Source organism: Arvicanthis niloticus, chromosome 30 (assembly GCF_011762505.2).
Source record: "Arvicanthis niloticus isolate mArvNil1 chromosome 30, mArvNil1.pat.X, whole genome shotgun sequence".
Taxonomy (NCBI): domain Eukaryota; kingdom Metazoa; phylum Chordata; class Mammalia; order Rodentia; family Muridae; genus Arvicanthis; species Arvicanthis niloticus.
In genome coordinates this window covers 24,582,741-24,607,849 of record NC_133438.1, presented here as the reverse complement: position 1 = coordinate 24,607,849, position 25,109 = coordinate 24,582,741, and the positions used below count along the sequence as shown (strand labels likewise).

At 41.1% G+C, this 25,109-nt stretch overlaps 1 protein-coding gene across 5 annotated transcripts in view; it reads right to left on the bottom strand.

Moving 5' to 3' along the window:
- The window catches only part of Slc18b1 (solute carrier family 18 member B1), a 38,455-nt gene that overhangs the window by 2,740 nt on the left and 10,606 nt on the right, over positions 1–25,109 (bottom strand). For 3 of the 5 annotated variants that reach the window (XM_076928127.1, XM_076928128.1, XM_076928126.1), the window contains exons 4-12: positions 24,982–25,109; positions 17,743–17,838; positions 17,349–17,422; positions 15,577–15,724; positions 11,713–11,869; positions 5,762–5,898; positions 4,127–4,228; positions 2,313–2,404; positions 840–935 (exon numbers count right to left, since the gene is read on the bottom strand). The exon at positions 24,982–25,109 is cut by the window's right edge and continues 12 nt beyond it. In XM_076928127.1, the coding sequence (XP_076784242.1) occupies positions 840–935; positions 2,313–2,404; positions 4,127–4,228; positions 5,762–5,898; positions 11,713–11,869; positions 15,577–15,724; positions 17,349–17,422; positions 17,743–17,838; positions 24,982–25,109 (1,030 nt within the window). Of the gene's footprint in view, positions 1–839; positions 936–2,312; positions 2,405–4,126; positions 4,229–5,761; positions 5,899–7,745; positions 7,801–11,712; positions 11,870–15,576; positions 15,725–17,348; positions 17,423–17,742; positions 17,839–24,981 lie in introns of those variants that run through there. The other 2 variants (XM_076928129.1, XM_076928130.1) reach the window with 2 other exon arrangements.

The following is a 25,109-nucleotide window of genomic DNA, read 5'->3' as shown; positions in this document are numbered from 1 at the left end:
ACGTATGCAATAACAACGAAAAAAAAAAGAAACTGGATTGGAGAAGACTTGGAGAATACGGGAGGCTTTGGAGAAAATAAAGGGAAGGATGAAATATAATGATATTATAATCTCAAAAATTAGCAAAATTGAGGCCAGCCTGGTCTACAGAGTGAGTTCCAGGACAGCCAGGACTCGAAAAACCAAAAAAAAAAAAGCAAAAAAAAATGTGAATCAAATTTGAAGGCATCTTCATAAAATAACTTAGCTACATCTATATAATAGTAAGAATTATAACCCATTTACATTAAATGCTAATTAAGAATATAATTGAGAAATTCTTGAAATAGGATGATGAGAACAAAGGCTGCTCTAAGAAAATGCAGAACCTGCTCTTTGTCCTCTGTGCATCATTGAGCAATGCCGGCATAATCGCAGACCTCGGTGCTCGTGAACACGCCCACTATACAAGGAACAATGGCCAAGGACAGAAGGCTGGTCACCTGATGCTCTTGTATGGTTCTCCTCCAGTCACAAATCAACAGAGGCAACACTGAAACCTCTCCATTTGGCTCTGGATTTTAAAAATTACACACACACACACACACACCCCACACTACCGAGACATACAGCAAGCCAAGCCCTTTACCTACTCTGCCTCCTAGCATGTTGTCACTATGCTATCACCAGTATGACTCGTTATTACTTATATACTTTGTATCCCAGTATTTACATACTATAAAATCATGAGAATTTACTATTGGGCAAACATCCTATGGGACTGAACAGTTGAGGTGAGATTGATAATCCCACCCCCATGCCCATCACACCACAGCTCTTCAGACAACCGAGAGACTTACTATGCACAACTGAGCATCTCTGGGAAGGTCGGGATGATGCTCATTCCAGCAGAGACGCCGTTTATAACTAACACCAGCACGAGAAGCCAGAGCTGACTACAGAGAAATGTGGGGGAAACAAGACATTAGTATTTTAAGAGACACAAACTTAAATCCCAGGATGGCAGGATCCCAGAGTGAGATGCACAAATGGCTGGGCTTCTTCACCTTGTCCCACGGCACTCAGGGAGAACTCACGCTAGTGCCTTAGACCTCTGCTACAAATGCAGCTCCTGCATCATCCAAAGTCACTTTTGGTCACACATTCCACATACATGTGGTTAGTCATACATACTACATATCTGTAACCACTGGCCAGCTCACCATAACAACATCCTCTCAGTGCCAATGCTGTTGCTCATCTCAATAAACACGAGAAAGAAGGGAGAGGCAAAAGAAGAAATGAGAAACTGTTATTTGTTATGGGGCTTTATCTATGTACTTGACAGACATGCATCTAATTCTTGTCATGTCTGTATTAATTAGCTTTAGTTCCTTTTAAAAAATTTAATCGTATTTTTTTATTTTGGAAGGGAGGTATGACGAAGTGTGTGTAGAGGTCAGAGGGCAACAAGTGTGAGTTGGCTTCCTCCTTTCACCTTGTAACAGAGTTAAATCTTGGAGAATTCACTCAAGTTTCCAGGCTTTACAGCAAGTATCTTAGTATGCTAACCATGTTGCTGGCCCTGGTTTCTTTCTGTAGACAAGAAAGCTTAGGCTTTTGGAAGTTAAATGATTTGTTCAAGTTCTGCTATCAGTTGGCAAGGCCAAAATTCAAATCCAGGTTCAAAAGACTCCAAAATCACCCCCGTCCTGTGATGCTGTGTTTCATTCTAGAAGTATGTGAAAAAGCCTAAGAGGCTCAATTTTGTTTTGATAAATTTAAATAAATAAATTATAACAAATAAACTTTAATGAGCAACCACTACATGCTAAGAATGGCCTGAAAACAATAAAAGCCTCAGTCCCCCTCCCCTCTTGGTGAGTGAGAAAAAAGAATTTAAAAAACTTGTATTCTCTTAAGTATTAAACAGAGAATGTCAGCAATAAATCTATTTTAAAATTATTCCAAACAACTGTGCAATTGAAACACAGGAGAAAGCAGATAAGATGGTGCAGGTTTATAATCCTAGCATTTGAGAAGAGTCCAGAGGAAGATAAGTTCAAAGCCAGGCTCAGCTTAAAACAAACAAGCAAACACACACTTTATAGATAAGAATTAACAGTTTTCTCACTTGATAAAGATTTCATGTGTTAAGATTTGCTTAGAGAACTGCCAACTTCTAGTATATAAGGCTCTGTTAGTCAAGCAAACAGTCCAGTACAGTCCTAAGTCAAGGTCATTGTTTAAATAGCAATGCCCACAGTACCAAGCCATTTAAAAAGTTAAATAATTACTATTTCTCCAAAAACATGGAGAACAAGAAAAGTTACCTTTTAATGTGCAGAAAGGGTACAGGTCCTAAGAGCATGTAGCACCCAGCTGTGATTAAGTTTCCAAAAACCAGAAACCATTTCCTTAGATTCTGGTAAAGAAAAAGAATTTAAAGTTTAAACCAAAAGATCCTCTGTAATCAAACATTTTTTAAAAAACTACAGTAATAACATTCAAAAAATCCAAATCCACTGAAGCAAATGAAGTTTACATTTAGAGAAAATTGGTAGATAATAAGCTTAAGGGCAGGGAGAATATTTTCTAGGATGAACATAGAAAGAAGTCCAGTAGGAAAGGGGCTACACATCCTGAACCATTACAAACACTTAAGAACCTGCCTATGTCTTTCTTTCTAAAGCAAAGTCTTGCAATATAGCCCTGGTTGGCATTGAACTAATAACCGTGGTCATCCTGCCTTTCAGGAGCTGGAGTAATTAATATTTGCTACCAGTGATGCCTGGCTTAAGGTTATGTCTTCACACTTAGCTCCAAAGGCAACTGTTTGAGATGTGGTTAAAAGTTCTTTCAATATAGTTCCAAATCAAAGTCACTGTTTTTTGTTTGTTTGTTTGTTTTGCTTTGTTTTGAAGTTTGGGCATGCGGTGGGGTGATTCTTCAAAAAAAAGAAGTAGGGTTTTTCTCTGTAGCCCTGCTTGTCCTGGAACTTCTCTGTAGACTAGGCTGGCCTTAAACTCACAGAGATCCACCCACCTCTGCCTCCTAAGTATTGGGATTAAAGGCTACCACCGCCCGGCCAAAGTCATTGCTGAAATATTAATACACATACTGCTAAAGCTGTATTAGTCCTCTTTCAGGGAATCCAAGTTTGTTCCCAGCGCCTATGTCAGGTAGCTCACAACTGCTAAGTCCAGGTCCAGGAGAGTCAATGCCCGTTTCTGGTCTCTGAGGTCACCCATACATATGTGTGACATACATGTGCACAGACACAAACAAAAAATGAAGATAAATCTTTTTTAAAAAGACATTATTCTTTTGAGACTTGGGTTACTAAGCCATTCCCCATAATATATATGTCTTGATAAATGTATGTGCAAAGCTAAAAAGAGAAAAATGCAAGCTCTAAGCAATAAGGCTTGCAAAGTAGCCATGGGAATGTGAAGTCCATTAATGGTGTTGCTTCTGCCTATCAGTCATGAAGATCGAATGGGTCAGGCCAAAGTGAAGGAAAGAGCAGAAGGGATTCTTCTCAGGATGGTTACTGAAGGGTTGATACACATTTCCAGGGCCATCTTTCAGACTCACTAAGTCAGTATTTCCCTATAACAGCTTCTCAAGCTGATCAAGTCCAAGAACTTCTAAGACTCTGCCTTTGGATTGGGGCTTCTGCATTATTTTATTTTGTTTTGAGTGAGTCAGTAAGAAAGCTTTAGAAAGTACTATATAAGCCAGGCCTGTCTTATTAACGACAGATGGTGATCTTGGCTCAAGGAAGATTGAAGCAAGGGGACCGAGTTCCAGACCAGTCTGGGCCATACAGTGAGGCCCTCTCTGAAAAAAAAAAAAAAAAAACAAAACAAAAAAAAAAACAAAAAAAACCAACAACAACAACAAAAAAACAAGTAATCTCATAGTCTAATCGTCATTTGCAGGAGTTTTATCATCAGACTGGTTTTCACTGAAATACTGAACTTGTGCCCACTTAGAGCAACAACTGAGGCTGGAGAGACACTGGATTCTCTCTCTCAGGCCAGCTGAAGGTGTCAGCTTTAAGCAATGGAGCTTCAGAATTCTGGGGAAGTTGTTACAGATCTAAACATGAAAAAACAACTCAAGTATAATTCAGTGTACATACAGGCTTCTTATCACTGAGTAGACCGAACAGCGGCGAAGAAATGGTGTAGGATAGAGACAGACCCAGGAAGACCAGTCCCACATATCCAGTTGATAAACTGAACTGGAAAAGAAACACCATGTTTAAGTTGAACAGTACATCTCTCTTTAAAATAAACATCGCCCTTTCCCACAGTACCCGTGTGTGGCTAGCTGTCCATGGCTATGCTTAGGGAACAGTGTAAAGGGAGAGACTGTAGCTCATTCTGGCTCATGGTTTCAGAACATCCTGGAGGGCAGGATGCAGAAGAACACAGAACTTGCATGCTATCAGCCAGGAAGCAGAGAGTATGTCTGCGCTCACTGGATTTCTCCTTTTTTCCTGTGTTTCATCCCAGCCCCATCTCTGGGATGATACTCCAACATCAGGGCATCCCAACTAGTTAGTGCTCTCTGGAAGTAACCTTACCCAGAGACACACCATACTTATTTCTTAGGCACCTTTCTATCTAATCAAGCTATCAATCAAGACAACTGGAATGGGGAATATCCCAAAAGCTGTTGACTGTACATGGGATATGTTCTTCTAGCTGGGCTGCCTTGTCTGCCTCAGTGGGAGAGGATGCTCCTAGCCTCACAGACACTTGAAGTGCCAGGGTTGGGGGGATAGCCAGGGGGACCCCCACCTGCTCAGAGGAGAAAGGGAGGGGTGAGGGAGAAGGAAGAATGGAGAAAGGATTGTGGAAGGAGGTGACAGGGAGGGGCAGTGAACGGGATGTAAAGTGAATAAGTAAAAGAAGTAAAATTTAATAAAATTTTCCCTTTAATTTTTTCTTATTTTGTACACGAAAAATACTTTTTTCTAAGGAGGAAAAAAATTCCAACCTTCTATCAGAAATTCTAGAAGTTATATTTTTTAGCATTTGGTGTTAACATATCATTTGATTTCTACAAACTGTTACATTTTCATATGTAGTAATTCACAAATTTTATGCATACAAGAAAAAGTTCATACACAGAACTTATTAAAGGATGTTATTGGATCCTAGCCATAGGTATGATTTCTGGGGGTCAGGGTCCGTACAGGAGGGGGTATGTCACTGTGAAAAGCAAAATAATTAATATGAATCAAGCATTTATGTTTCAGCAATGGAGGCTCTTGGTTCCTTTCTTCTAGTCTGTAGTATAGACCATTGCCATCTGATAATATCAAATAGCTAAAAAGAAAGTGGATCAGGGTACATCTGGGAGAGAAGAACAACTCACATCAGAAGACCTAGTGACCTAATGACCTAGTGACCTAATGACCTAGTGACCACTTCTAATGCCTCATTACATCTCACACAAGTAGAGAAAAGGTGTTCTAGTAGGTAACATGGAAGATGCCTGCACAGAGGGCACAGACCTAGAACAGCGTGAGCAAGATCTGGGGTAGAAGGAGACAATGCATTGGACTCTAGGAGAAGATTCTTTTTTTTTTTTTAATGGATCACAACTCCAGATCACAGAGTCGTATCCCTCAAAGAGCAACACTGAGAGAAGACAGTCTTCCACAGAGTACAGCTCCCTGTCTACCTCCTTCTCACAGATAAATGTCTTCCCCTAAGGAGCCTGAGGGCACATAATCAAGGCCACTGTTGCAGAACAGAGTGCTTACCTTCTCCTTGACAAAGAGAGACAGGGTTGGGTCCAGGAAGCCAAAGCAGGAGCTGAGAGAGATGATCACGAAGGCTATAAGACCAATCTTGGGTAAGGTGACAAGTTTCCAGAAGGACTGGTTTCCTGGATCCGACTCTTGGAGTTAAAAATAAACACAGGGCTGGAGAGATGGCTCAGCGCTTAAGAGCACTGACTGCTCTTCCAGAGGTCATGAGTTCAAATCCCAGCAACCACATGGTGGCTCACAACCATCCATATTTAAATCTGATACCCTCTTCTGGGTTGTCTGAAAACAGCTACAGTGTACTTACATATTATAAATAAATTTTTAAAAGCCTTTAAAAAATAAATAAATAAAAGTAAAAACAGCGGGGCGGTGGTGGTGCACGCCTTTAATCCCAGCACTTGGGAGGCAGAGGCAGGCGGATTTCTGAGTTCGAGGCCAGCCTGGTCTACAGAGTGAGTTCTAGGACAGCCAGGGCTATACAGAGAAACCCTGTCTCGGAAACAAACAAACAAACAAATAAAAAACCAAAAAACAAAAGTAAAAATAGAGATACACCATAGCAATTAGCATCTGTTAGCGTTACTTTTTAACTTACTTTGAGGGGCAAGGCTGGGAAGACTATCTATCTGGTAATAAAAGCAATTGTACTGTTGAGTTGCCTGAAATAAAATAGTATCATCTACATCAGCTTCTAAACCCTTCATCTTTAGAACCCACAGTGGATTTTATTTAAAAGACTGACTTTTTTCCTGGCACGGTGGTGTATGCCTGCTATCTCAGCACTTGGGAGGCAGACGCAGGAGGTTCAGGAATTCATTTCATCCTTGGCTACATAGCGAGTGAAGTCATCCTGGCTCTGTAAGACTCAACTCAAAAGACACACAAAACAAAACTACAAAATAAAAATACTCATGTTTTCAAATACAAATAGTATCCAATGGAATCAGTGTGCAGGGGAGGTTTTTAAGTTAAAATCTAGAAGTAAGGCTTTTGGGTGACAATGGAGTGAGCAACTGCAGAGAAAGCGCCATCCAAGATTTGAGCTCCATCAGGGGTGTGTGTGGTGAGTGTGTGTGTGTATGTGTGTGGTTAAGGAGGGCTTCTCATTTGCTTTGTAAAACAAGACCTGGTTATTTTTGTGAGTGCAAGATAAACACTAATTAAGAGACTGGAAGTTGGTGTTACTGTGTAAAGCACGTGTATCATTTAAGATCACATCTCCCAGTCTCCTAACCCATGTTCATGCCTATCAGAATATCAGGCCTGACTATCTGCAATGTCTAAACATTCAAATAATGCAAAAAATTTTTACTATTTTAGGTAATATTCTCAGGGAAAATTTTAAAACACAGAGAATACTGTAATCCAAAAGCTCAACCTTCAAACTGTGGTATATATTTTAGAGAGGAAATGGTGCCATTTTGTGGCACAACCAGGTATTGCCAACAATACCAGGTATTGTTGATTTGCAGTAGATTTTAAACTGTAATGAATTTAAATTGAAAATGACAAAAGATGGCTGGAGAGATGGCTCGGCAATTAAGAGCACTCACTTCTCTTTAAGAGGAGCAGAGTTCCATTTACAGTTCCCACATCATGTGACTCACAATCACCTCTAGCCCCAGCTCCAGGGGATCCAATGCCTCTGAGCTCTGCAGGCATCTGCACTCAACACATCCTCAGACACATACATAATTTAAAATAGTAAAAATAACCAAGCATGTATATGCCTTTAATTTCAGCAATCAGAAGAGAGAGGCTGATGGTTTCGAGGCCATCCTGATTTACAAGAGAGAGTTGCAGGACAACCAGACCTACACACACACAGAGAGAGAGAGAGAGAGAGAGAGAGAGAGAGAGAGAGAGAGAGAGAGAGCAAAAAACCCCCAAATAATATAAATTAAAATAAAAAAATTAATTAAGCAAAAGTTTTGTTTTAGTCTGTTACATTTCTTGTTTATACAGAAAGCATTACCTGTTATAATATATGGGTCAGTTGTGGAGTCGGTGGTTAAGAACACTAGCTGCTCCTGCAAAAGACACCCACACAGCAGCCCACATACATCTCTAACTCTAGGTTCAGGAAATCTAATGACTTCTTTCTGACCTCTGTGGGCACAGACATGTACACAGTCAAAAACTCATACACATAAAATAAAATAAGTGAAGATTACCAATAGTTTTAAGTTTAAAATAAAAGAATGTATCAAAACACTTATAAAAAGCAACACTTTACTGATATAAGTGAAAACTCTTGGGTAGAACATAGCAAAACCTATGGAAAGTTTCAAAGATACTTGGGGGTCCCCGTGTTTCTTCCAGATCCTGGTATCGTTATTCTCCTTGAAGAGACAGAACTCCCTGGCTACCAATACCTGCCCTGAAATGTATCAGAGATAGGGAGGTACAGGAAAAAAGTCACACACGTGTTGCCACTTGACACCATTATCCTACAAAGGAAAGATTTGAGGAAACTATTTAGAAAAGGGGACAGAGATAGACCACACTAGGTCAGTAGAAGCTATGGAAGAGTTTGGATATTTAAATTCAACTTCATGTGACAGCTCTTTTATTGACACTCAACAACTGCTCAAATGGCTTTCAGGATAGGGTGTGTGTTTCATAAAGATTATATTTTGAGTTTGCCTGCAATCCTATCATGCTGCAGACAAAGATAGGAGGGCCAGCCTGGGCTATGTAGTGAGCTCCAGAAGCTATATAGCAAGATCTTGCCTCAGAAAACAAATTAATTTACAAGTAAAACTGAGGCTTATCAGTAATGTATGACACTGAAGTTTGTATATGTGTGTGCACATGTGTGCAGTAGAATGAGTAAACCCAAAAAGTTGACAAAAGCCACACTTTACCTCTCATGCTTGTCCTCTGTATGAAAACTTTTAAAATCTACTGTCTTAGTAATTCTCAAGGATGATAGCTTTGCGTTCTGAGATCTCATCTCCACATTGTTTACAATGCCATGTAAAGTAAGAAATAAGGTAGGCTGTGGTGGCACATAGCTTTAATCCTAGCACTTGAGAGGCAGAGGCAAGTGAATTCAAGTCCAGCCTAGTCCAGGATGACCAGGGATGCACAGAAAAACCCTGTCTAGAATATATATGTGTGTGTGTGTGTGTGTGTGTGTGTGTGTGTATACATGTGTGTGTATGTATATATTGGTAATAATAATAAATAGAAAATTCCAGAAATGAGCTTCTAAATTTTAAATAACTTAAATTATAGTAATTCAACTTGTTTGATGCTTCATTATTATTGCTAATCTCCTTTTACAATTATTTATTTTACATGTATGTGGTGTTTTACCTGTGTGTGCATCTGTGCCATGTACCTGCCATGTGTTCCTGGTGCTGTGGAGTCCAGAAGAGGATGCTCTGTCCTGAGTTACAGATGTTTATGAGCTACTGTGTGGGTGCTGGGACTTGAACTCTGGTCCTCTGCAAGAGCAGCCAGTGATCTTAACTACTAAGCCACCACATCAGCCCCCTATTGTTAGTCTCTTAATTGTGCCTAATTTTAGATTAAACTTTATCATAGGTATGTGTGCATGCATAAAAGCATAGTATAAGTGGTCTTGATGTGTGTTTTTGTTCAGGGCACAGGTGTCCGTCTTGTAGCCTGTGGTTCACAAGGGAAATTGGACCTTCGTGTGACCTTATAGATCCTTCTGGCACCATGGTGTAAAGCAGATCTCCTCAGGTTGAGGGTTGAGGGTTTCAATGAGAGGAGTGGCATGCCATGACTGTTAGAACAGAACAGGGGATAATGGGAGATCTGAAAACGAGGGTCAAAGGCTCCTAACAATGCTAAGTTTCGCTGGCCATGGAGATGGAAGGAATGAGCAGAGGGCATAGAACACCCAATTCTGCCGATAGATGTGTTAAGACAAAAGACAACTTACTTACTGTTCTAATTGTCTGCATTAAAACTTTCAATAACTGTAAGAATACACTTAAATAGGAACATTCCAATCTGAATTATAGCCTTAACATTATCGTCCTTAAGGATTTTTTAAATTCCAGCTTTAATTAGTCTCTCTTAGTTGCCTTTTCTCATCTCCTAATGTAATAGTTATTTTTTTCTTCTGCTACATAAGAATCTGACTCTTTTCTTTTTAAGGTTTATTTATTTTATATATGTGAGTACACTGTCACTGTCTTCAGACTCACCAGAAGAGGGCATTGGATCCCATTATACATGGCTGTGAACCACCCTGTGGTTGCTGGGAATTGAACTCAGGACCTCTGGAAGAACAGTCAGTGATCTTACCCGCTGAACCATCTCTCCAGCCCTAATTTTTTTTTTTTAAATTAGACTTATTTATTTCATATGTGTGAGTGTTTCACCTGTCTGTTTGTATACAGGCTACGTGCATGACTGATGCCCAAGGAGATCAGAGAAGGCTGTAGCTCCCATAGAACTGGAGTTACAGATGGGTTTGAGCCACCATGTGGTTGCTGTTAATTGAATCCAAGTCTTTTGCAAGAGCAGCCAATGCTCTTCACCACTGACCCATCTCTCCAGGTCTGTTGCTGACTGATTTTTTTGTTTTTTTAATTAATGATCAAATATTAAAACCAACCTGGATAAAGCCCAGAATGCTAAACTAAACGAAAGCAAAACAAAACACTGATTCCTTACAATTGCAGAAAAGATAAGTGCCACCTTGTGGTTTACAGTGGTATTGTACAGTGGTACAGTGGTACAGTGGTACTGTAATCCACCTGGATTACAGTGGTAATCCCTGTCTCTGTTTTCCCCTGGTCTCTAGCTCTGGTGCTGAACTCTCCAGCTTTGTAACTTAGTAACCTGGCAAGTGTGTAAGCTGACTACCCTACGAAGAAGCAATGCTTACAAAGTACATAAACTGCCTGGTAAATTTCATTTGAACAAAAGGGACCTACAAACGAGCCACAGTTAAGTACCTGATGACACAAAGTGTTCTGTGTTCCTTGCCCTGGTTAACTCCTCTCAGTTAACCAGTGACCATGGGTTCCTGACAACATATACATGCTTGTCATAGAAACCAGTGACTTATATAGGAATGGAAGCCTTGAACCCCAAATGATTCCATTACTGTGCCAAGATCCTGTGTCCTTGTAACTGTTACTACTACACAGACAGGTCAAGGCCCCCTGGGAAGGAAGGCCTTGCCCTGCTATATTGAATGTTTTAGTTTGTTTAAGATGTATCTCAAAGAAACTAACAGAGTGAGAAACAAACATGTCACTTTGTGCCCAGGATGGCCTGGAACTCACTGAGTACACAAAGTTGACATTCTGTGAGTGGAAGACCAGCCTGTGAGTTCCAGGATAGGCAGAGCTACATTGTGAGACCGCATTTAAAAACAAACAAACAAAAGAACCTAAAAACAATGTTGGCCTAAAAGTTAGAGGGATCTCACCTTGCTTTTACTGCTTTGTAGACAAAATGTGTTGCCCACAGCAATTTCTGGTGAAAATTTAGTTCAGTCCAATGATAATGGCTTGTGAACAGAAATTAGGTATTTGTTTCTCCTAAAACCTGGAAAAATTTGTGATATGATTTATTTATTTATGTATTTATGTATTTATTTATTTATTTATTTATTTTTTAAGATAGGGCCTCATGCAACTTAGGCAGGCCTCAAACTCACTCCATAGCTGAGGTGCCTTAAAGGTCAGCAACTACCATGTTCTGCTTGTGTGGAACTAGAGAGCAAACCTAGGGTTTCATGCATGCTAGGTAAGAACTCTGCTAATTGAGCTACATTCCTAGACCTTTGTAAACAAAAATTCTCATAAATTAATTACCTACGTCTTAGGAAAGAGAACCAGTTTTTCAGAGTGCAGCAAAAGAAGTATTACATTAACTAAAAGCTAACATATAGTAATGTATCCTTTACAAAGACATAAAAATAAAAAGTCTAAAATTAAGTTTGAACTTACCATAACTAGGCAAAATGCATATGTTGAATGGTATCATCAGCAGAACTATACACCCCAGAAGAATAAAGGGCACCTCATAGCCAAAGGATTGGTACAAAAGGCCACCCAAAGGGGGTCCTGCTACCAGCCCCAGTCCAGAAAAAACCTCAAGACTTCCCTAAAAGTAAAAAAGCAAGAGAGAATTTAACTCATGTATTTTTTTTTAGTTGAAGGATTTAGTTGAAGGAGTGTTGGGCTTGATAACACATGCTTTTAATCTCAGCATTTGGAAACCAGAGGCAGGTAGATCTTTATCAGTTCCTGACCAGAAAGGGTGACACAATAAAATCCCATCTCAAAATCAGTTTTCTCCAGGGGGAGGTCCCTGATTGGTTATCCAACCCAGTGATCAGGGCTGAGCAGATATACAATATAAGCAATACTAGATGAACTTGGTGGAAGCTGTATACACACACACACACACACACACACACACACACCAGTAATTAAAGAGAAGAGGTGGAAATTATTTAAATATTGTACTCATGTAGAAATTTTTTAAATGTCATTTCACAATCTATACACACACACACACACAGAGAGAGAGAGAGAGACTGAGAGAGAGAGAGAGAGAGAGAGAGAGAGAGAGAGAGATTTGTTTATACATTGATGTTATAGTACTGTTTGCGATGTCAAGCAAGGTTTGGTAGCAGAGTCCTGTGATCTCAGCACCCAGGAGAAGAGATTCAGGAAGCAAAACCAGGAGTTCAAGGTCAACTTTTTAGAGTTCTAGCCAGCCTGACCTACATGAGACCCTGTTCTAAACAAAGGAACAAAAGATGCAAATGATGTAAATACTCACTAGCATTTTAATTAACTAGGAGATATCTACATAATGTATACAGCCAGTAAAAAGAGAATAAAAATGGATTTTATAATTAGACACAGTAGACCTCCAATGTGAATTTGTCAGTATAATCATTGAGGTATTAAATGGTGTGAAGAGTATATCATCACTTGTGTAAATAAAAGAAGGAGAAAGAATCATGCTGCTACTCCATATGCACATGTATGTGTGTGCATGTGTGTGTGCATATGTGTGTGTGCAAATGCATGTGTGTACATATGCACTTGTATGTATGTGTATGTATGTGCATGTGTATATATGTATATGTGCAAATGTACTTGTGTGTATGTGTGTGTATATGTACATGTGTGCATATGTACTTGCATACATGCATAGGTATGGAATCTTGGAAAAAAGCCCTCTTGGAGCAGGTGGGGCACTGGGTGCCTGGATGGCACATGTGTGTTTGAAGTCAGAACAGCAATGTTATGTGTCAAACATCTACTATATTCTGTATTCCATTTCATAACTTTCTAATTTTATTCTGCATAAAATTAACTAAAGGTAAAATAAACAAGGCAGTCCTGTGGAAAAAAAGCTTACTGTTGAGGAAATTGGAGCATTTTAAATCAATCTAGTTTTCTAGGGCTTTAAATACATCTATGGCTTATAAAAGGAAATTAAGCATTTTATCTAGCCTGTAACTAAGACATACAATCCAGGTATTTTATTTATAAGTCGTAAGCCTAGATTGGGCAGATTCGGAGCTATTCTAACTTAGGTCCCAGCCATGACATCCCTTATTACTGCTGGTTTTTCTGGCCATGTGCCCATGGCCATTTCCTCTCATTTTGGCCTCCTCCACCTCCATGTCCTTCTTTCCCTCTTCTCTCCTCTACCTGCAACCCCCTCACTCCATCCTCAAGTCCTGCCTTTCTCCCTCTACTGCCCAATCACAGGCTCCAGCCTTTTATCAATCAGTTAAGTTGGGGAGCAAGGTTTACATACCATCACTTGGTGACCCTGTGAGGATCTGTTTGTTAGGGGCAACCAGATCTTGAGAGCCAATATTTAGCATTAGAATACAAGTGGCATCAGACCAACCCACTACAATGGCTGACAATTCTACAGTGAAGATCCATAAATTCCACAAATGATTAAGTAACTTGTGAAATGTGTTGGCCCTGGCTGTGACTTTCTGTGGAATAGTCGGAGGGGCGGGCAAGTCTACATTCTGCTGATCTCAAATGCCAGTGGATGGCTGCTGCCCTCATAGGAATCTCCTTGGCAGCACAGTCTACAGTGTTCTACAGGACACCAGCTCTTTAAGAGGTCAACAAGTCTGATGTAGAGGAAGTTGACCCATGGATAAACTGAAAGGGGTAGTAGTCAGAAAAGTCAAAATCAGAAGGGTGCTCCTCAGACAAGACAAAAGTGTTCTGAGAATTTCAAGATGACCTGTGATCTCTTCCAAGAATCTGAGGAAAGTAGCATAAAGACTCTCATGAGCTAAGCTTTTGCCATGAGGGATAGCTTCTAGAGTAGAGGAAAGCTATAGGCATCTCTGCCAGGACCTACTTACAGGACCACAAGGAAACGGCAAAATAATACTCAGATCAAAAGGAAAAAAGAAATGGGGGTTCAGGCAGGAAATAGAGATTAGAGAGGTGGCTCAGTGGTTAAGATCACATACGCTTTCAAAGGACCTGGGCTCTATTCCCAAAACCCATATGGCGGACAACAACCATCATAACTCCAGTTCCAGGGTATCTGATACCCTCTTTTGACCTTTGTGGTTCCCCAGGCTCACATGTGGTATACATGTGTATATCCAGGTAAAACACTCATACAGACATAAAAGAAAACTAAATATTTAAAAATATTTTAAGAGTGATTTAAAAAAAAAGAAATGCTGGGACCGTGTTTACCCATCAAAGTGCAGAGACCAGGAAGAGCATTTAGGGAGTACTAGAGGTCACTGCTTTTTGGTTTTTTTCTTAAGATACAGGGTCTCACTGTGTAGCACTGGCTGGCCTGGCAGTGTGGGCAGTTCTGACCTAAGACTCACAGAGATCTGTTGGGGTCCACACTAGCCCCACGTTGGAACGGCCAAAAACATCGCAGCCCAGGCAAAATGTTGAGGCCGACCCACGTTTGGGCAGCCACTGTATCCCGGCCCAAGCTGCCACTCCGGTCCAAGGGTCGGGGTTCAGCAAGAGCGAGGGTGAGGGCAGACTCGAAGAATGGAGACCAGACAGGGTGTGATTCAATCCCGTTTATTCTTCAGTCTCTCTTCCTCTAAGTGTCTCCTTCTCTGTCTCCTCTGTCTGCTGTGTCTGATGATGATCTGTTCTGTCTCTGCCTTTTATATGTCTTACTTCTAAGCCACACCTCTAAGTTACACCTTTAATCATGCCCTTAGGTCTTGTCTCTAACTCTGATCTCTACACTTCTAAGTCATACTCTTAAGTCATACCTTTAATCTCACACACCTTTAATCTCAAGGTATCTAAACCAAGATTATCCGAGTGTGTTCAGCTGTTGTAGGCTATTGTAATCCAAATCTCATGTCAGGGTATATGGCTCAAGATGGCTGCAAAGCTGATAGCCGCTTTCAGCTAAAAGTTGGGCCCCCAACAGAGATCCTGCTGCCTCTGCCTCCTGAGTGCTAAGATTAAAGGCGTGTGCCAGGTTTCCACTTCTTTTTAAGCCCTCTCTTCCTGGGGTAGAGCTGTCACAGATGATCTCCATTTTTTGCTTGCTTTGTTTTTCAGACAGTGACTCACAGAGTCACCCATGCTGGCCTCCAACTGTTGATGTTCCAGCCACCCAATTAGTGGGTTACAGGTATGTGTCACTACACCAAGTAATGCTGTGCTTTATCTTTTCACTTGCTGTTGGAACTAGAAATCACAATGAAGGGGGTGTGGGGGAAGGGTGACACACACAAGAGAGTGGGGGAAACATATGTAGGAAGAAATCAAACAAATACTTTGGTCATGTAAGAAAGGAAATAAGAATAAGTTCAAATTACATACCATGATTGTAGCCACATTATTTGGGAAAGCCTTTGCAAGGATGGAAGACGAGGCTGTTATGGCTGCACCAAAGCCTATGGCATCTACTATTCTCACCAGAAAACACATGGCAATAAATATCGGTCCTTCTGGAAGTTGATCCAAGACACTGAAAAAGAACAAATGTCAAACTGGTCTCAGTGTTTAATTCACTATACTTCATGAAGAAAACCACACTTTCCAAACTTATTAGATAAAAATCTCTTTAGGGATCTCCTAAAGAGTTGTTTTGTCAGCTGGTTGGTGGTGGCACATACCTTAAATCCCAGCACTCAGGAGGCAGAGGCAGGTGGGTCTGTGTGAGTTCAAGACCAGCCTGGTCTAAAGAGGGGTTCCAGGACAGCCTGGACTTCACAGGGAAACCCTGGGGTGGGGCGGGATGTTGGTTGTCACACTTTCAATAGGTAATTGCTGTTTTTAATTGTTGTTATAATTCAAGCCATGACAGCTTAGCTGTCCCTTTTTTGTTGGTATAACTGGTTTCCGAGATAGTAATTCTAAATAGGCTTCTTTGGAATATTGTGGTCCCCTAGACCCATAGAAGACTGTGATGACAAGACCTATCTTAGGTAACAAAATCAGAGGATGCAGAAGTCCTCAACATCAGCCATATTGTCTGCTATAACTGATGCTCATCTTACGAAATGCATCTCTAGTTTTAACTTATTTACTTATTTATTATGGTGCTGTGTTGACCACAAGGCCTCAGACACGGTAGGCCAATACTCTTGCAGAGCTTGCTCACAGTGCTTAAGTTACTTCCTAAAAACCATTGACACCTAGCACAGTGCAAATGCTATATAAGTGGTTGATATAGCTGTTATTATCAGATAGTGACAGGAAAGAGCAAACTCACGCCTTTTATCTCTGTCTCAGCATTCCTAGGCAGAGGCAGATAGATCTCTGTGAGTTCCAAGGCAGCCAGGTCTACACAGTTCTAGGCCACTCAGGGCTACACAGTGATATCCTGTCTCAAAAACAACCTCGAAACAAAAGGAGTTGGGGGAGCTTGTCTAGGAACCTTACGCAAGAGAAGAGAAAAGCAGGAAGCTGAAAAAGATTTCTGATGACTCGTTTCAGCATCCATAGCCAGGGGTCTGGTTCTGTAAAAAAGAGATTCTCTTTTCTGTCTAAGCAAAATGTTTCTATGACTCAGAAAACTATTAAGTTCTTATCATGAGTGGCCACAGGAGCCCCAGTGGATGAATTTAGGAGCCACAGTTCTGTTCTCTCTATTGTTTTAAGACAGGGTTTTCCTGTATAGCACAGGCTGGCCTCAAATTTGAGGTCCTCCTCTATTGCCTCTGGAAAGCTGGAATTACAGGTCTTCATCACCATGTCTGCTTCAGCAGGCTCTTCAACAGAAGATCTTGGAGGACTCTATTTAATGTCAACAATGTTTCTATTTGCATCCCACCTCCTTCCCTCCACCATTAGTCACAGGGTAACCATATGACAATATAGTACTGATTGGTTACCATTAATGGGCCAGTGAGATGGCTTAGCAAGGTAAGGTGATTGCAGCACAAGCCTGGCAACCTGAGTTCAATACCTAGAACCCATGGAAAGGTAAAGAAAGGGAAACAATGCCACCGTATTGTCCTCTGCCCTCCACATGCACAACACCCCCCCATACACATATAATAACAATAAACCTTTAAGGAAACTTTTAAAGCCGTTAACATTTTTAGATGGACTAAAAAATTTATCTTTAACATCAGAAAGTTACTTACCCAAAGAGAATTGTAACTCCTCCTGAGACAAACATTCCTGCTATAAACATAAATTTGGCTCCAATGTGTACAAGCTACAATAAAAGCCAAAGAAGAGTGATACATAAATTGCTTCAACAAGTCTACATGTACATAAATAAGCCTAGTAGCACATATAAAGCTGCAGGAAAGCATGTGTTTTAATATCATATCAAAATAATTGTTTAAAAGAATTGTAATATACACTGTTCAAAAGCATGGAAGGGACTAACATCAACCACAAAGATAACTGTGGCATAATAAAGATATAATGGCATTATTTCCATATCTATAGAAATTCTAGATTAGTAAGTTATAATAACTAACCCCATGATTTTTTGAAGATTAAGATATGTATATGAGTGCCAACACTTACATATTTTCCAAAGACCAAAGATGCCAACAATTCAAATAACGCATAGCACCCGAAGATCATTCCAATCATGGTGTTGCTGGCCCCCTTCTTTTCTGCCTTAGAAAGAACAGAAACAGGAATACAATTTAAAAGCCAGAACAGCATTGGTGGAAAGACAGGAGGATGAAGTCAGAACATCACCTTTGTGATTTTCATATATGTACAGTAATTTCCAAGATTTGGGGGTGGGGGCGTTAATGTCCACATAATGATCATTCTTTTTGTAAAAATTAACTTTCCAAGTAGCAGGTTCCTTGGAACATTTTTGTACATACTTAGTTTGGTTGGTCCTACCATATCTCCTGTTCAAACCCTTCCATTTCTGGAATTTTAAAATATTATTTTAAAATAAGTAAGGTAAGGAAAGATATGAAAGTAGATGGTAAAAAATCTAGACTCTGATATAAAAATAATTCAATTAGTTTTCTCATAAAGAATTCCCAGTTGGGTGTGATGGCATACACCTTTAATCCCAGCACTGGGAGGCAAAGGCAGGCAGATCTCTGTTAGTGTGAGACCAGCATGAACTAGAGTGAATTCTAGGACAGCCAGGCTACACAGTAAAAGCCTACCTCCAAAAAACAGAATAAATAAATAAATAAATAAATAAACAAACAAACAAATAATCTCTTTATCTCAGTAAAAGTCAGTATTACAGAATATAAAACACACAAAATACTTAGATGAGGGCCTGCTTCTCAGGCCCAGAGCTGAGGAAACAGCTGATGTAGACAGACTTCCTTTTTGGTATCGCTTCTCATTATAGAATTGCAGTCTACACAAAACAAACACAAAGCTGGCAGCCACCAGTTCTAGAAAAAAATAAACAAAGCCAAAAAAAAAAAACATCAAGTGTGCCCTTCCCCCAGCCTTGAGCAGGTCTGAGAGACCTTGCTTACCACAACAGACCAAGTGATAGGATCTAGGTGGAGTTACCCACCTTGGCTGCACGGGACTTAGAAGAAGAACTGCCCCTGGGCTTGCCTTGAGATATTTCCCACTGTGACCAACAAGGATTATGGATTATCCCACCCATCTCCGGCTGAAACCAGGAGGGGTTGTGGGTTGGGCCTTCCCCTTTAAATTGAGAGCTGAACACTAAAGCTTTGAGCCTTGATCAGAGAACTTTGTCTTAGCTTCATCTCTCCTCGCCCTCTGTCCCCTTTCATTCCCAGCCCCGATTTCAGGTGAATCCAGTAATTCGTGGCTTCAGGCAGCTACAATCAAGGAAAGGTAATGTCAAGAACTGGCAATTGGGTCATAGGAAGCCCCAGCCAGTAGGCTCCGCGGCTTCTGCCCATGCTTAATTTAGGGAGAAATGTTTTTCCTGTGAGGAATGCTGATAAAGGATGCTCCCCACAGTTTACTCTCCATCGTTGGGATTATTAGTCTTTAGAGACTGTTCCACCAGGGACATCTAATGTTTGCTATAGATGATGTAGCACTTATTCTGAATCTACTTTGTGTGTGCACCTGAGTATCTATATGTGCACCACAGGTGTTCATGGAATTCCTGGGACTGGAGTTACAAGCAGTTGTGAGCCACTCTGAGGGTGCTGGGAACTGAACTCATGTCCTTTGCAAGAACAGGAGGTGTTCTTAACCACTGAGCCACCTCTTAAGCCCCTAAAAACCTTTTCAAATTGTGCAAGCATGGTTGACCTGTGAGCCCTAGTGAGGCAGTGGTCAGAAAAACAGCTCTGTGTTCCCTCCTCCAGCAGGCTGAGTTCTTTTCAGAGACCTCTACTCAGCTCAAGCTGAGATTCTTTTTTTTATTATTTTTATGGCTTTTTGAGACAGTATGTCGTGTAGCCCAGGCTAGCCTAAGACTTGCTATGTAGCTGAGGCTGGCCTTGAATTCCTCCTGATTCTCCAGCCTCTACTTCCTGAGTAATGTACAGGCATGTACCACCACACTTATTCATGTGATGCTATAAATCAAATACGGGGTTTTGAACTAGGCACATACCACCAACTGAGCTGCAACCCCAGCCTCAAGCCAATGCTCTTTATTTCACCATAGAGAAGAAATTTCAGGACAAGTCCATGTGAAGCAAAGCTGAAGCTTATTATGAGGTTCAGATGGAGGTTATTATATGTTGAGAACAGAGCTGGCCCACGTTTGGGGGCCCAAGTGTCTCGGACCGTTCTGTCAATGTTGGAACCTGCACTGCCAAAAGCCTTGGGGACTAACTTGTTAGCCCGAACTGCCCCAAGCTGCTCCGGTCTTCAGGTCAGGATTCAGCAAGAGAGAGTGAGGACGGACTCGAAGAATGGAGACCAGAAGGGTGCGATTCAATCCCGTTTATTCTTCAGTCTCTCTTCCTAGTCCAAGTCCCAAGTCTTGAGTTCCTAGTTCCTAGTCCCTAGTTCCTAGTCCCTAGTGCCTCCAAGTTCCAAGTTACTTCTTCCAAGTGCTAAGTGCCTAATGTCTAATAATAATTTCTTCTGAGTTCTCTAGTCCAAGTGTCTTCTTCCTCAATGCCTAATTTCTACTCCAAGTTGTACTCCTCTGAAGTGTCTGATTCTCTGGTCTCTCTTCTGTCTGCCTCTCACCTTTTATATGTCTCACTTCTAAGCCACGCCTCTAAGCCACGCCTTTAATCATGCCCTTAGGTCTTGTCTCTAAATTTGATCTCTAAGTCACACCCTTAAGTCACACACCTTTAAGTCTCACACACCCAAGAGAAAATCCTGGGTATCTAAAGCAATATGTTATCAGAGTGTGCTCAGCTGTTGCAGGCTAATGTAATCAAGTCTCTTATCAGGGTATATGGCTCAAGATGGCTGCAAGAATGATAGCCGCCTTCTGTCGGCTCCCCACAATTATATTTTAAATAGATTTAAACATAGATATATTAGACAGAAAGTGGGGGTGGGGCTTTGGGATGGAAAGAGGCACTTATGGAAGGATAATACACATCCCAATGTGGGTGTGTGCTTCTCAAGACAGGAACATGCCAGTGCCGTTACAATAGTCACACCAATGATTTCCCCTGTCTCTCTTGCCTCAGATCTTCATATTGGGTGTATATACATTTGAGGGTTAAAACATGCAGATCTTTAATGCCAGCAATTAGAATGCTGAGGCAGCGGGACCTCTGTGAGTTTGAGGCCAACATGGTCTACACAGCAATAACTGGACCATCCAGAGCTACACAGTGAGACCTTGTATTTAAAAAATAGAAAGGGATGATTCTTAAGGGTAAACTATGAAACTCAGTCGGTATGAAATGGAGTGTGGAGCTGTTCTCTGAGAGTCGGCAATTACTAAAAAAGTAACCTTTTCTGTGCCTGGCTGTGTGTCCTCCTGAATATTTACAGTTAGTAGAGTGGTTTTAACTCATCCTTTCACCAGAGCAACTTTATCCAGAGATATACAACTTTACCCAGAGATACATATACCTGAGAAACCTTCAGAAACCTTAGGCCTGGGGCAGATGGATCAGCAGTTAAGAGCAAGTGTTGCTCTTGCATAGCTCACAACCATCAGTAACATCAGTTCCAGGGGACCTGCCTTCTTCTGATCTCTTAGGGTGCTGCATATATGAGGTACACATGCATGCATGCCCAAAATAAATAAATCTTTAAAAATTAAAAACTATGTATATAGATATAGAGAGATATTTTAAAACCATTTTCTCTACAGTAGCCACAATTGCATTTCTTTTCCTGTTTTTAACTCAAACTACAGTGTTTGTGCATGCGTGCATGTGCATGTGAGTGTACATAAGCGTATGAATGTACAGGTTCATTCAGATAGATAAAGAGGGCAGAGCAGGACATTGATGTCTTCTGCTATTTCTGCCATCCTTGCCCTCAGACAGGATCTCTCTTTCTCTCTCACTGAACCATTTCAACTAGATGAAGCTGGCTAGTGAGCTCTTTTGCTCTACTTGTCTCTGTGCCTGATGTTGGGGTTACTTACAGGACATGCCAGCCATGCCTGGCTTTTTACATGCATGCTGGAGAATCAATCTCGGGTCCTCTTACTTGCAGAGCATGTGTTCTTACCTAGTGAGCCATCTCTCTAGTCCCTCCAACAATGATTAAAAAAAAAAAAAAAAATAACGTTCTCCATCCCTTCCCATGTAAGCTATGTGAGAGTTATGAGCCAGGAATGGGGACCTAAAACAAACTATGAGTATTCATCTTACTATAATGTTATATTACACATATTTTGTTTTTATAAAAAATTATAAAAATACTGCTACTACATTTGTGTGTGTGGGTGTGCGTGATGACAGAGTCATAGGTGTCCTGTATTAGAGGACTCCACAGTGTCTGTTGCTGAAGAGTTACTTGCTCTCTAGAAATAAAGGAGCAGCCCTGTGCCTTTTGAGGCCATAAAAGTGACCTGTTTTGTGAAGGCACAGCAGGGGAAGCTGCACTTCAGCTGGCTTTTCCCTTTGTGCTGACTAGTTTTATGTCAACTTGATACAAACTGAAGTCACTGGAGAAGAGGGAGCCTCAGTTGAGAAGATGCCTCAGAAGGATCAGGTTGTAGGCCTTCAGGGCATTTTCTTAATTGATAATTGATGAGGAAGGCCAGCCTGTGGTGGGTAGGACTACTTCTGAGCAGGTGGTTCTGAGTTCTATAAGAAAGTGGGATGAGCAAGCCATGATGAGCAAGCCAGGATTGCAGTATCATCTGCATCAGCTCCTGCCTCCAGGTTCCTGCCCTGTTTGAGTTCCTGTCCTAACTTCCGTCAATGATGAACAGAGATATGGAAGTGTAAGCCAAATAAACCCTTTCCTTCCTAACTTGCTTTTTGGTCCTGGTCTTTTGTTGCAGCAATAGAAACACTAACTAAGACACCTTCTAGACCCTCAGAGCAGGCAGCTCTCAATCTGTAGGTCTCCACCCCTTTGTGAGGGTCAAATGACCCTTTCACATGAGTTACATCAGATATCTGCATTATGATTCATAGCAGTAGCAAAATTAAAGTTATGAAGTAACAAAAAGAATTCTATTGTTGGGGGTCACCACAGCATGAGGAACTGTAGTAAGGGTCTCATCTCTAGGAAGGCTGAGTCAGAGCCTCCTATCATTGTTTTGTCACAAAACCCAAATCTGGCTAACCACTCTGACACTCTCCCAGCCGCCAGCCCTGGGCAGGCATTCCAGTGTTCTTGCCTTCCAGCTGCAGCTTGCCCCTCAGAGTCCCAGCCTTCTATCAAGGTTTTGTCCTGCCCTATGTTTAAGCCACAGTGAGCTGTCTCCGGTTCCCTAAGAGTATGGCATCACTCTGCTCTCCGCAGACCACATCTGCAATGATACCCCTCCTCCCTATTATTTACCAAAGAAACTACCATTTCTCGAGCCACACCTCACTTAGATTCAGCCAAAGAAGTCTCAGGCAGTGGCACACCCTTCTCCTTAGCTGTAATCTATCAAGAAATAGCTTGAGTATAATCTCTTCTTGCCATCTTTTCTTAAAAAAATACCCAAAGTCTGAACCAATTCTCCTTTCCTTCCTGCCTTTTCTCATTTCCTGGACACTTCCTGGCTTCTCCTTACCTGAGCATACCTATCTGTGGCTCAGCGCACTTAGAGTAGAAACTTCCAATGAAACTGGACTGAACTGTGAAAGGCCCTCACTTCTAAGACTGCTATTTTAAAGTAAAACAATGGGGTTCTCGCTGCTCTCTCTCCTGGGATTGTCAGAGGTGTGCTGAAAACCAGTGAGTGCTCTATGTTCCAAACAAGCACTCTCTGGTAGCACCCAGAGTGAAGGAGTACAGGCTATGGAGGTGATTTAAGAACTGAGAAGTTGTCAGTGCACTGTGGACCTATGGCAAGATGCACAAAATAAACATTTGGACATATTGTCCGAAATGGCTCAAATGAGTTCCCTTCATGATATGCATGGACTCCACACTCTAGTCTAACCTCTGTGTCATGGCTATATAGTTCGTAGCACCACGGAGAGGGCAAAGGTCAGAGGGAGCCGCAGTGTTAATCAGAATCCTTCCTTTGTGTAAACAATGCTTCCAGAGCTCATGACAAATTCAGAATGAATTTCCTGGGCCACAACTATCTCCCACCCCACCTGCGACCCGATTGGAAACAAAGTCTCACTTTATGGCCCTGACTGCCTGGAATTCACTTATAAACCAGGCTGGCCTCAAAACTCCTAGAAGCTGTCTGCTTGCCTCTGGCTCCTGAGTGCTCTGAATAAAGGCATGAGCCATTATACTTGCCTAAAATTACCTAAGTCACATATGCCCAACACCAGAAGACAGCATTGGCATCTTGGTCATTTAGTGCTTCTGTGTTTTTTTTTTTTTAAGCTATACACTTCAAATAAAGATTAATCAAGCTATATGGTAAAAAGAAATAATAATTTGAAAGTCTCAAATATATTTTGGGAGAATTATCCAGCAAAAGGATGGTCTTACTTTTAAAATATATATATATTAAACACTAAGAAATAGTCTCTTGCTGTGTGTGGAGGAGGATGGTTTAGTAGGTAATGTGCTTTTTTTGTGTAACCAGGACAATCTGAGTTGGATCCCCAGCACCCACATTAAAAAAAAAAACAAAAACAAAAACAAAAAAACAAACAAAAAAAACTGAGCTTACTGAAACACATCTGTAATATTAGCACTGCAAGGTGAAGGCAGGAGGATCCAGGGGCCTGTTGGCCAGCCAGTCTACCCGAACTGGAAAGCTCCAGGTATAGTCGGTGAGAGAGCATGTCTTGATGAAGGAGCCTGACATTGACCTCTGACCTCTGCACATGGGCTAACAGTCCCTACCTAACACACACAGACAGGTACACACAGACACACAGACACACACACACACAGACACACACACAATACAACTGTCATATAAAACACATACATGTTATATATACTATAGGTACATTTTTATATTTTATTTATTTTAAAGATTCTTAAAAATTTTAATTATATGTATATGCACATGTGTGTGAAGATATTTACAAGTGAGCACTGGTATCCTTGGAGGCCAAAGGCACCAAATCCCTCTCAAACTAGAGTTAAAGATGGTATGAGCTGCCTGACATAGATGCTGGGAACTAAACTCAGGTTATCTGGAAGAGCAGGGCACACTTTTAATTGCTGAGTCGCCCCCCCCCCCCCCCATTTTATAAAGTTCTTACATTTTATAACATCTATATAACTGAAAGGGTTTCCAAAAATTAGAGTTTATACAGTATAAAAATGTTTTACCTCCTTAGGGAAAAATGGTCCAAGGATGGAATAGGTCATCATGCAACCCAGGTTCATGGACGCTGCTGACACCAGTACAAAAATCTGTTCTCTTGACAGACTCCTGGATGTCTCACCTGTACTTCTTC